The sequence below is a fragment of the Phocoena phocoena genome, chromosome 15 (assembly GCF_963924675.1).
Source record: "Phocoena phocoena chromosome 15, mPhoPho1.1, whole genome shotgun sequence".
In the NCBI taxonomy this organism is placed as follows: Eukaryota; Metazoa; Chordata; class Mammalia; order Artiodactyla; family Phocoenidae; genus Phocoena; species Phocoena phocoena.
Genome location: NC_089233.1, coordinates 31,888,351 through 31,901,657, shown reverse-complemented (window position 1 = coordinate 31,901,657; position 13,307 = coordinate 31,888,351). Strand labels below are relative to the sequence as shown.

At 44.9% G+C, this 13,307-nt stretch overlaps 1 protein-coding gene across 11 annotated transcripts in view; it reads left to right on the top strand.

Annotated features, from left to right (window-relative positions):
- RBFOX1 (RNA binding fox-1 homolog 1) overlaps window positions 1-13,307 on the top strand; it is a 1,090,293-nt gene that overhangs the window by 1,021,949 nt on the left and 55,037 nt on the right. For all 11 annotated transcript variants that reach the window (XM_065891840.1, XM_065891842.1, XM_065891838.1 and 8 more), the window contains one exon: window positions 11,875-12,007. In XM_065891840.1, coding sequence (XP_065747912.1) covers window positions 11,875-12,007 — 133 coding nt within the window. The remainder of the gene's footprint in view (window positions 1-11,874; window positions 12,008-13,307) is intronic.

The window sequence follows — 13,307 nt, the reverse complement described above, 5'->3', positions numbered from 1 at the left end:
AATCTTAGTCCTCAATATTAGTTTTGCAAAATTGTCCTGAAGCAATAAAAAATTTGTAGGAGAAGAGCTGGATTCAGGCAGAGCTGGGTCCTGATCGTCATGGTACACTAGCAGTGTGACATTGGCCAAGTCTTTTTGCCATGAACGTCTTCATGAATACCTGCTTACCTGTGAGCATTAAATGAAATCCTTGTGTGAAAAGACTTTCAGGCTGCTTGAGGCATTGCAGCTCCTCAAACGAATGGCTCTTCTTTCCTTTTCTTTCTTAGGAGCCATCTTCTCCAGGCACTTTTGAAAGTTCACCAAAAAAGCTGGTTTGGAAGGTTTATGTTAGTCTAGTGCCTGGACAACTGGACCACTTCTGAATGGTCTTCCTTCAGTCTGTTCTGTGTGGGTGTTTGGGGAGGGCTCCAGCTGGGATATCAGGGAGGTGATCCCAGGGTCCAGATAGCACCTGTCCTCCAGGTTTGCTCGGGGTGTTGCTCAAAAGATCAGGACTGTTTTCAACTCTGGAAGCTGGCTCTCAAGATCAGATGGGCCTCAACACAAACCAACCGGCTCTACCCACAATAATGCCTGGAAGTGAAATGAACGATGCTTTTGCATTGCACCCCTATCCCATGAGCCACGGCCAACCCCCTCCGGGGGTCTCATGTTCCTGGAGCCCCAGCAGCCCTAGAGAACCATGGGAAATCCAGCCCAGCATAGGGAAGCTCATTTATCTCACTTGCCCTCCTTCCTACCTGGAGAGGCAATTCACAGAGCTTGCTGTTTCAGCCAGCTGTTAGATAGATTGTGAATCATTTAACATTTGAAACTTTACTGTGTGTATGTACTCGATAAAGTAATTATTTATATAAATTATTAGCCTTTTTTTTTTTCTCCAAGGCTGCCCGAAAAAAGCTACATTGACACCGGTACAGGTTTTTGTCAAACGAATAGATGATGGTAAATTGCTTTGTCCAAATTACAACAGATCTCAGCATCCCACAGCTTTGTTTTTCTCCTATGTTCCTTCAAAGGACAGAAAGCACTTTTGCAAATGCCCTCTGAGGTCCTGCTGAGTTAAACACTCTGAGATGGAGATTCATTCTCCTTTTGCTGAATGAACTGTTACAAAGATCCTGCCCGCAGGGGTAATGTCAATACCTGTGAGTAGACAGATCACAAATAGGTCTTTTGCACAGAAAAAGCCTATCACTGCGCATTTCAGCAGCCCTGGCACTTCCCACATGTCTGTTGGATTAAATGGACCATTTGTAACCTGGGAGAAAAGAGACAACCGCTAAGTTCAGGAGCTAAGCAGGAATCACGTGGCAATCAGATAAAAACCGAGGCCGCTGTCCTCATTCAAAATCCCAAAGACTTAAGCGATCAAAGAATAGTCGTGTGTGAGCATTGTGTGGGGGGTTTGTTGTGGCTTTTTGAATTTGTTAAGTTCAGAAACATGTCTGCTTTGGGAAAACCAATCTCACTGCTCAGGGTACATCCCTGTGCCTGCATTGCATTTTTAATTTTTTTTTACCTAGATGACTCATTTCTTTCCAAGGAAGAGTCTGTTTCCAACCAAGTTGTGAGTCAAGTGATATTTGATAACGGTATTAACCAATAGATTGTATACAGAAGAAAGTGCAACATTCCCAAATATCCTGAAAGTTTCTATTCGCATCTGCCAAATCTTGGAGAAAATTTCTAGTTGAGTTTAGTCATAAGGGGCTCATTATTTTGACGGTAATTCGGTTTGTGTATATAACACCATACTATTATAACCCAGATCCCCACCGCTGGGAGAGTCCATCTTCCTCCACATTAGGGGATTGTATACAACCCCCCTGATGCCAGCTCACATCCAGATGTGGAGATCAACCCCAGTAGAGAAGGAAAACAGCTTGCCTTGGACTCTCATCAGGAACATGAATCAGGAGTGATCCCCATGGCTTGTATCCAATTAGCAGAGAAGGAGCAAAGCCCTTCCAGGTGTCTTGAAATCTCAAAACATAAATATAGAATGGAGGAAACGGCACCCGCTCCCCTCCCCTACCCCTTGGCCCCCAACAAGGTCTCAGGGAGGCATGTCAACAGATTGCCCTGCAAATTAACTCTGCCCATGATGAATCAGGGCTGGTTCTCTTGGATGTGATATGGATAGAGGGAGGTGATGGAGCAGCTTGTCCAGACACTAGTAGGGAAGTACAAATTGAGAGCCTCTAAGCAGCGTAAGGACAGTGGAAGTAGAAAGATTTTGCTCAAAGATGACATGGTATGCTTTCGTTCTAGCTGTCTTGTGTAATAGATAAGATGACAGGTCTAGTGTCAGGCTGCCTGGGTTCAGATCATTGGAGAGCTTCTGAGCTGCTCTCTATCTTCATTTCCCCACCAGGAAAGTGAAGATCAAAATAAGAACTGGTTCGTGTGGTTTTGTGAAGAGATTGTGAGTTAATCTGTGGGTTAGTGACTAGCAGCTGCTTCATCAATACAGTAGCATCTCCTCCATCTGATAATGGAGTACGAGAAGATGGAATTACGCCACCTGTAATCATGACTTTGCTTGGATTATTTCAGTTATCACAGCCTGAACTTTTAGACAAGTGAGGTCCAGAGTCACTCACCACTAACGTCTTCATTAAAGTTTCTCTTAAAATAGGCATCCTTTATAAGCAGCACCTTAGCAACTCTCACAGGTTCAAGAACTGTCAATCATCTTTCCTCTGTAACGGACCTACTATATGGCGTCCTCAGTTTATCTGACGATATAATGAATAAACATTTCAGCAGTGACCTGGGACCAGGTAATCCTCTGGGTATTGGAGACACAGTATGGACCAAAATGAAGTCCTCAGGACACCCCAAAAGAGAGATAGATAACGAAGTTGCGATCAGATGAGGTGGTAGAAATAAGATGGTAAGTGAAGGGGAAAAAAAGGAGTGGTATTATGGTGACAGTGGCCGTGTTGGGAAGTGTGGGGTAAAACTGAGAGGAAAAGCCTTTGAAGGAAGAGGTGATGCTGGAACCAAGAATTGAATTAGAGAATCGATGTTTAGAGACTGGACAAAGGCGAGAATCTTTATCACTGAGAAGCAGCAGTCAGAGGAGGCTAGAAGAAAACGAGGCCTTTTAGCCTCATACAGTAAAGAGTTAGGCCAATAAATTCATCTTGGGCAATCAAGCCAGCACAATGTCCCCATCTTTTTTCCTTTCAAAAATGTGCCTCACCAAGTTCAAGTTCTTGCCAATTCCTTGGATGCGTCCTCATCAGACCTATAACAGCCTAGAAACTTCTGGCTAATTTGGATTTGACTAAAACTTTTGTACCATGATGTTATGTAAAGAGATTCAATTATGGTGCACAACGTTTTGTGAGTAACTACCTCCCATAAAAAGTTAATTAATCAGGGCTGTGTCAATTTCCTCCTGCCATGTCAATTTGCTGCCAGGTAATTAATCACTAATCACCCACCAAGCAGCAGGCGGGGTGGGGGGTGGGGAGACAATCCACCAGCCATTTATTGTCTTTCCCCAAATAAATGGCACATGCAGCCAGGAAGAAACACATCTTGCCTTTCATAATGTTTTTATCGACACTTTCGCAAGTTGTAATAGGCTGCAGCAACAAGCAGCTGCAGTTCAATGGAATATGAATATTAAAGAAACAAATGAGTGGAGATTTATAGGACATTGCGTTTCTGTTATGTCAGTTTTGAGATTAAACCGAGCAAATGAACAGTGAAAAATTACTCTTCCATGTGGAGAATGGTGATTAGACTTGTACATTAATTAGAAATTTTTGTTTTCCTATTCAATGCATTTCAAATGAGGATGTCCTATAAGGAACTGTTTGTCCAAAATGTAGATTTATTCACTTCTAAACAGCAGTATTTAATATCAACATGCATTTTAAAATGAAACAAAAGCCGATCCCAAATGTGCATTTCAGGGACAAATGCATGTGCATATGAGAACCAGAGAGTCCAACAAATTGGCCATTTTGGTCTTTTTGTAGATGACTGCATGGATGGAACACTCCCTTTTTACCCCCAAACCTTTAAATGACTAAATTTCAACCAAATTGGAAGCCTTTCCATTTTGAGTTTGACCTAAAACTAAATAAATATGGTCCACCATATTACATTTTCCATTTAATGCCATTTAAAGACAGTGACCTAGTTGTGTATAAATTCTGTGCTACAAACCAATTTTATGTACCTTTCTTTGAGATTTGTCTTGCAAAAATGTGCAAACATTTTTGCCATTTGGAAAAAAATCATCAGGTGTTTTGGGGTTTCTTTTTTGGACAGTGCATTGTGAGGTTTATCATAGAGTGCTGTGCCTGTGAAATGGAGCTATAGCTGGCTGTTTATTTCACCTCAGTATGTTACCTATTATGCCACGTCCTAATTTATGGTGCAGCTCATGGAACGGGACTTCCCTCAAGGGGAATCCTGCAGAACCCTGAACCTGCTGTTGAAACCGCGTCTGCACCCCCCGAATTGTGTAAGTGAATATTTCCTACTGTAAATTACCCACGGAACAATTCAACCCCAAATGAGTACGAACATCTCTGTCTTAAAACATTTCAAGGGTCGGGGGAGGGTGGCATTTATGAAGCAATAGGAGAGGAAGAGCAGACAAAGAGAGAGCTCCCCCACCCCCGCCTACCATCCTAACGGCACACCTTTTCAGGGCATCTGGCAACCTCATGCAAATTCAAACCCGTGCACAAATGCAAAGAATAATTGCCCGTTAAAGCAGTTGTATATTTTTATGGCTTTGATGCAGAATCTGCCCCCCTGTCGGGTTTTGCATCTGCTACTCTTCCATCTCTCCCGGAGCTCTAAAACTTTAATATGCAGTTTATAACCCTCAAGCATTTTCCACTGGTTCTGTGTATCTTCTCTTGGGATTTCCGGTGATCTCATTTGTGTTTATTTTCGAAGGTAAGCACCACATTCGTAAAAGAGACGCGGGGGGGGGGGGGGGGGCGGGGCGGGGCGTGGGGGCGATCACGTGTTCCTCACCGTAAATACATTGAACGCCGAGCTCGTCGGAGGTGGGAGGTGGAGGCTTTGTCTTGGCGGGGAGAAAGGCAATAAGCAGTTGACACTTTGGTAAGTGGCCCATTTGGCGGGGTTGATACACCCACACATCTTCTGTTTAAAAATGTTGATTTGCCTTGATAGTTGAGCACCTCACAGCACGCCTCTGGTTACATTCCTAAAGTTTCCGTTTCATTGAGTTCATTGGCGTAGGAGCACTCCTTATTGCCGAGAACTGAGATGGCTACTCTGCTAACCTCCTCCCAATATGCTCTGGTTATAAATCTAGCCGAAGGTTGGGAGTGGGTGGGCTAAGGATGTTGATGTGTCAACAAGATGTGCAGTTGGTATTTGCTCCAGAAGCTCTTGCCGTGTTTTCTTTGAGAGAAACTCATTTTTAGCTTATGAGTTAAATCCAATTTTCGTTGCAGTGATACCAGATTTTTCACTTTGATTCATGCTGGATCAGGTTTAAGAGGTAAACCTTTCCAGTATAATGAACCTATGTTGTTTTTTTCTTTTCCGGTCTCTTGTCTCCCTCATGCCAGGAACTAAGGATTTATTTGGTGTCCACAAAGCAGTCTTAATGCTTTCCATTGTTCCCCATTGACGGTCTGTTTACATGCTTATTAACTTGAAGTTCAACTAGAAAAAAAAAAATCGAACTCCAGCGTCGGCCTTCAGAAATAACTCTAATTTGGTGTCTTTTCTTTCTAACATTGTTCTTTAATTAACAAAGAGGCATTTACAAATATTGGACAGGGTGACAGGTAGATGACTTTTATTAGCATTGATTTACTCCATCTCAGAAGTGGAGAGGACATTGTGAGTTTCCACTTGGCATTTTGCATTGGATTTATTAAACATTTATTGCCCACCTCCTGGATCCAAACTCCTGAACTGGGGTATTGATAGAGGACATGATAACTCAGCAAAAGAGAGGTGTCACACTGAAGTATAAGCACATGATTAAGATGTCTTCTTGTTACTGAGCCCAAGTTCGTGTGCTCAGTGCACAGTGAGGCCAAACAGTACTTACATGTCGGAGTTTGGAGCACAGGAAGGTTTATCGCAGCGACGTGCAAGGAGAGGGAGGGGTGGCTCAAAAAACCCCAAACTCCCCAAATGGTTTCGACAAAGCCAAGGTGAGGGGGGGCGTGGCTGGTTGTTGCAGACTTCTTGGTGTCAGAATCCTTTGCTCTTGTAGCTGTCTGGTAGGTCAGGTCGGGATGTTCTTGTAACCTTCCAGCAAGACAAATGTTATTCTCTGTTTTGAACTTTTTATCTCTATATGAATGGAAAAGTGTTATACCCTGAAAAGTCAGAGCCTTGAGAATGGGCTGTCCTGTCTATTTCCGGCTCTAGACAACATTCTTAAATCGAAGCAAAAGTAATAGAATACGAAGGTTTAAGTGAAAGAAACAGATTTAACACGGAGTCAGACTTATTCTTCCCTATTACATTCTTTCTGCATGGTTCAAGGATAACGCCATTTTGGTTTTGTTTTCATCTATATCTGAATCATCTAAGTATTCGCTTCACATATGCAGTTACCCATGATCAATAAGACAACACACCTGGTAGGCAAGTAAAAATAAATAAATCAGTTCCTGCCATCCCATGTGAGTCTAAAGGAAGCTTGACAAACAGTTGGGGTTTTTTTTTTTGCTGTTGAAATTGACCATTTGGCAAGAGAAGAGAGCCACACTGTCCTAAACCAGCCATAGGGGAAAAGGCCTCTAATGGAGATGGGGAGAAACACAGAAGGCACGGCTATAAATCAGGCGAGTTAGGGATTATAACGATTGCTCTTTTCCACTGTTCCTTGTTGCACACGTGTGTTGCATGCAGAGACTGAGACTTGCTGGGTTTCTAGGGAACGCTGTGTGGGGTTCCATGAAGGGAGGAACGTGACAGAGTTCCTTTTATAGACCAGACAGTCATCACCTGTCTGGGGAAAAAGTTTGAGCCCTGCTTTTCCCCAGAAGTAGAAACCAATCTCCATGCCCCGACTCAGTGCAGCAGTAAACGTGAATTTCAGTGAATTGAGGGGGGGCAGTAATTGCCAGTGCAGTATGTTCATCCACGTTGTCTCCCTTTTCATCAGAATCGCACATATTCCAAGTCTGGTTGCTGTGTTTGGGCCAGTACAGCACTTTCTAAGTATGGGCGCAGTGATTGTTTTTATAAAGACGAGTGAGATCCGGTGTGTTATTTGCACACCGTTTATCTGCAAATCTCGGGCAGGGTGCTTTGTATAAAGGACTGGATTGTGGAAGGTGGAACAGGAAGAGGAAGGGCCTCTACTGTCCCAGAAAGGAGACTAACATGGGTTCACCATCAAAGGGTGTCCACGCATGGTGTTAGGTAGCTGACACCTGCGCTGCTGTGTCAGGCAGTTTTCTAAATCAAATAGCAAAAGAGATGTAGAGCACTGCCCTCATGGAGCTTGCATTTTAGCAATGGTGAGAGTCTTTTTCCTTCTGTTACTTGATCAATGAAGTTACTTGATTGCTAGTATACCCGGGAAGGTTCATGGCAGCATTCTTCAGAAGGAAATTAGAAAATAAATGGAAAGGAGGAAGAGAAGGAGGGAGGAAGGGTGGGAGGGAGGGATGGACGCCTAATCTGGCCTCTGTATCTGAACACCGAGTTAAATCTTGGCAACAGAGTTTTGGGTGAAGTAGAAAAGAAGAGCTTTATTGCTTTGCCAGGCAAAGGTACCACAGCGGGATAATGCCCTCAAAATTGTGTGTCCTGACCTGGAGGGGCTAGTGAGGAGTTCTATAGTAATGGTTCAAAGAGGAGGGCATGATCAGCTCGTGGACTTTCTTCTGATTGGTTGGTGGTGAGGTAAGTGGGAGCATCATCAACCTTCTGGTTCCAACCGGTCTGGGGTCTACGTGCTTGTGGGCAGCATACTGTTAACTTCTCCCACCTGGCAGGGGTTTCAGTACCTGCAAAACATCTCAAAGATATTATGTGTATCCCTTAAGGGGGAACCAGGACTCTGCCCCAAGGCTGCGCTATTGTCTCTTGATTGCCCCTCCTGTGTCTTCCCAACCCCTCCCTTCCCTGATTAGCAACTGTTTGAACCTGCCTGTTGAAACTCATGGAAGGGGACACAGAGAGGCTTTTGTGCCCAGGAGCCCCACAGGGTCCTGCTTATTTTCTGGAGGAAGGGAGGGGGGAAGAAAAGAGGGGAAGAAAAGGGAACATTCATCCATCAGGGTGACTAGCTAGAGACTTCATAAAGACACCCCTTGGCCAGCTCTAGACGGCAACAAGAAAGGGATAGCTGAGAAAACCATCCATCTGGGAGACTCACGTGCCTTCTCCATGAAGCCCCTGTTACAATGGAACCTCCTTATTTTACCTAAGGGTACTTGGTCTCCCAGGAAGCTAATGTGCAGTCCTTCCCTTGTTCCTTTAACAAAATAAGAATCCCTCTAATGTGCCCTGCTTGGAGCAGCCCAAAGAGCCTGGTATTAAGACCCGTAAATCCCTTATCCTGCATCGAGAAGGATATTTTCTCCCTGCAGCAAAGGGGGTACAAAGTGGCATCCTGGCTCTACCCTTCTAGCAGCTTGTGTTCCCCTCGCTCTACTGCTGAGCTTCTGTTTCATGTTCTATCTCAACATCTAAATCCTCCAAGAATTATTGTAAAACCTGCTTGTCGCTGAGAGGGATCTTGTCTGGCTCACTCCATGCCGTAGCCAGCGATAATGAATGGGTCAGCGTAATTACTGTGTTTCCTCACACAGGCAGCCAGCTGCTCTGCCAGATTGTGAACTTTTCATTTGCTTTATTTCAAAATCCAAGGTGTTCCTCTGAAAACTTAATATTTGAACTGTGGCAAGATAGCGCTGGAGTCAAAGGCAGGCTTGCTTATTTTCTCCCCCGTCCTAAAGCCAACATCTCCTATCTCATGACTCCTGGGCTTTTACGATATTAGGTTTCCCTGCTTTTCCCATTGAGGTTGACACCTCTTTGCAATTTCAAGAACAGTAGTTGAAACACCAGCCAGGAAACATGGGTGGTGAGGGCTGGAAAGCTGAGAAGTAAGTACTGCTGTATGATTTGTCTTGAACGACAATTTAAAAAAAAGAAATAACCTGGGTGGTCTTCTAAGACATAAATAGAAAGATAAAAATCATTCTGACTTGATTCTACCACCCTAGCATTTACCAGCATCAGTACAGAAGGATATGGTAGAATCCACGAAACAGGATAGCTGTTGGCCATTCAAGAACACACAGAGAATTCCAGATGACAGCTAGTCTGCCTTCACTTCTGGGTCAAGGGTTATATTCCACTCCATGCAATTCCATGAATATAGAATTGGGAATGGCTCCCCTGGGAAATCCCACTTCCTTCTTCTCCCTGCCCCTTGCCACCCACATGCAGCTGCAAACCTACTCTATCCAAGGACTCTGGGAGTAATGGGAATTAATGGAGTGAAGGGCTTCTACTCTTTCTTTTCTTTTAATTGAAGTATAGCTGATTTACAATGTTGCATTAATTTCTGCTGTACAACAAAGTTATTCAGTTATATATATTTTATATATATATATATCAATACATTCTTTTTTTAGTATTCTTTTCCATTATGGTTTATCATAAGATAGTGCTGTGCTATACAGTAGGACCTTGTTGTTTATCCATTCTATATATAGAAGCTCGCATCTGCTAACCCCTAGCTTCCACTCCATCCCTCCCCCAGCCCCCTCCCCCTTGGCAACCACCAGTGTGTTCTCTGGGTGGAGGGCTTCTACTCTTGAACGTGATAGCGGGGAGGAGAAAAGCCCTTCCCTGCCGTTTGGATGTAGGGTGGAGGCAAGTTTAACATAATATGAAATACAGCACCCTGTGAGAGGCTAGGTGTTCAGCAAAATAGAGATCCTGGCAGAGGGAAGCTTGGATGTGCTGAGTTAACTTGGGGAAAGAGCTGCTTGGCTGTGAGGCCTCTCTGAGCCTTTACAGTCCTGTGATGCCAAGAGAAGCTGTGTCCTTCCCAGCGTTGCCTGTTGTTACCAACACTGTCTGAAATCCCAGGGGAGTTGGAGCAGGGGAGGCAGGGCTGTAGATGGGGAGGAAAGCTATCCCACCCTGGTTCATGTCATCTGTCTCCCTCTCTCTTGAAATCCTCAAAGCTCCTGTTAGGTAAGCAGGATGAGGGGAGAGAATGGAACAGGGACAGGAAGTCCTCTGGATAGTCTGTCAGTCATTTGGCTGGACCACAGCCCACGGTTCATTCACTTGTTCATGCATGTAAGTCATCTAGAATCTACTGTGTCCAGTATCTAGAACCTACTGTGGACAAAATCAGGGGGCTTCTGCTGACGTGGGGGAGGCGCAGGGAGATGCAAAGATGAATGGGATACGGTGGGAGGCCTCAAGGAGCTGGCAGATGAATAGAAGAGGTAAAGGTAACAACTGACTGACTGCTCTCAATACCCGTGAGAGGTTGGGTATTCTGCAAACTAGAGTTCCTGGAAAAATGAAGTTTGGGGGTTCTGGGTTAATGGTGTTAATGCACTTCCCTTACCTTAGGACTTTCTGAGCCTTTAATATAGAGCTCCTGGGACAGCAGTTTCCTAAAAAAGCATCCCCTCCACGGGATTCAGTGTGGGCAACAGTGCCTGCTGCTAAGTAGGATGGGACAGGCATGGCCAGCATGGTGAGAGCGGTGAGATTCAGTGACAGAGCAGGAAGGCAGAGGTGGTGTTGTGAAGGCTTCAAGGGCCCTGATGCCTGAGGATTTGCAGCCATCCTAGGAGGAATGACACCCCTGCCAGCGGAAGCCATATTAATTATCAGGGATCTCAAGCATCAGGCTTACTTTCCCTGCTGACTCCTCACCGAGTCACTCTGCTCAGAGAATTTTCCCCCAGGGAAGAAAACCCTGCCCAAACCCTTTCCTTCAGAGTCGAATTCCCACACTTCTCTGCAATTATGTTTGTGGTAGAAATGGTTTTATAAGCTGTATAAATGGTTTGGGGGCTGATGGGACCTTAGTAATACTTTGTTTCTTGGAGCCTGAGAGGTCCGTACATCAACGATGTGTACACTTGTCTCTAGGAACGTAGTATTTCAATTTAAAATTTTTAACAAGCAATATAGGTACATAAAGGAAAATAAGGAAAAAAAAATTAAAATGGGTTGGGGAAAAGCTATGAATAGACAACTAACATTTACTTATGAAGTTCAGCCCCAGAGATAACTACAAACACATTGAAATATGTATGTATATGAATTTGTATATATAACTATATAAATACGCACACATATAAATATGCACATATACACATTCACATACCCACATGCATGCGTACATGTATATACACACAAACATCCAGGTATATTGTATATACACATATATACATATATTCACTTCCACATGCACACATGCTTATACAGATGTATGTGTACATATACACATGCATAGTGTGTGCTCATCACACTATGCATAGATGGGTGATAGGTAGACAGATTTGAGAGCACACTGCACATACATCTTGCAATCTGTTGCAATACCTTTTTAGAAATTTAAGTTTGTGCAGTGAGCTTTTCTCTGGTTATTAAGAATGCTTTGTGAAGGTCTGTCCTTGACCTTGGGCACAGGGACCAGGGGCTGAACTAGCCCATCCTTTCTGGAATCAGACCTTGGTCTCCTCCCTCCTACCCGCCTTTGGAAGCCTGACTCTGGGAAGGAAGGGGGGCAGGTGTCCAGCCTTGGCCTGCGGGGAGAAGGGTCCTGAGTGGGGGTGGGGAGGGGCGGGTGGTTCCCTCAAAGGCAGGAGTGCCTCTGAAAGCTCTGCTCTCTCCTGTCGCCCGCAGTGCCCGGCTTCCCGTATCCAGCCGCCACCGCCGCGGCCGCCTACCGAGGGGCGCACCTGCGAGGCCGCGGCCGCACCGTGTACAACACCTTCCGGGCCGCGGCGCCCCCGCCCCCGATCCCGGCCTACGGCGGGTAAGTGGGGCAGCCCCCCGACCCCGGGCGGGCCTCCCGCACCAGCACCCCTTGCGTGCGATCTAGCGCATGCCGGCCTTGACCGCCCCCGCCCCGCCTCCCGGAACCGCCCGGCATGCAGCCCGCGCGCTTGCTGTGCAGCACCTTGCAAAGAGTCTTGAAAAATGAGTGTAATTCGTCTTGTCATGGTTGGTGCCTTTAAGCATTCTACATGTCCCATTTTGTTATGTAAATTCTCTTTGAGACTGAATGCTGGAGAACAGAGAAATGGTTACAGCCCAAGACGTCTTTCTGATGATTGCAAACATCTGGTGATTAAGGAGGTTGGATCACATTTGCCCTTTGAATCCCTCGGTGGAGGGACAGGAGGGTTTCAAACGTACAATCCACTGGGGCGGTCTTGCCCCCCTCCCCAAAGACATCTTGTGCTTCAAGGTGAATGAACCTTTGGCCCAGAAGAGAAAATTAGGTGTCGAGTCTAACGCAAACTCTTGAAGTTCAAAGAAATTGGAAGTGACTCATTTAGTTGGATTTTCCAAAATTGCCTTTGCCTTCCTGTTTCCCTCTCTGAGGACAATGCAGATTGATTTGTTCCCCAAGGCCCGTTTGGTCTTTCTGTACATGGACTTTGCTATTGCTGAGTGAATATCAAGGAATGGTGGTGAATGCTGAGGAAAAAAAAATTGGTACTTGTGTAATGGGTTGCTTTCTTGAAGTGCTCCCCTTTCTGCCTCGCTGTTAGGAATCCTCCTAGAACATTCTGGTCCCCTGGAGTCAGAGAGAGGGAAGTCTCTAAGGCAGTGGTCCTCATGGGACATTGGGAATGTTTGGAGACATTTTTATTTTTGTTTGTTGTGATAGCATCTACTGGGTAGAGGCCAGGGATACTGCTAAAAATCCTACAATGCACAGGACAGGACAGCCTCCCAACACACCCCCCAACACAAAGAGTTACAGGGCCCAAATGCCAATAGCACCACTCAAAGGAAAACTCAGCTATACCCAGCACAGTCTGGCCAGGAGACTGGCTTTCTGGTCTCTAGAAAGAATCTGGCTGTATTCAGGACTGTGTGAAAGGGTTATTAAATGCATTTTCTATAGCTCTTTGGCTTATCCATCTTTTAGAAAACCTGAATAAGCCTAGATCATCTCTATTCTGATGACAAAGGGAAACACTCTTTGTTCATTATTTATTCATATCTCACGCATTCCCAAGTAGAGCATTTGAAGTGTTTTAAAAACGAATGCAATGAAACAAAGTTAAGAATGTTAAGAAGTGAAATTTGATGAAATCATCAGG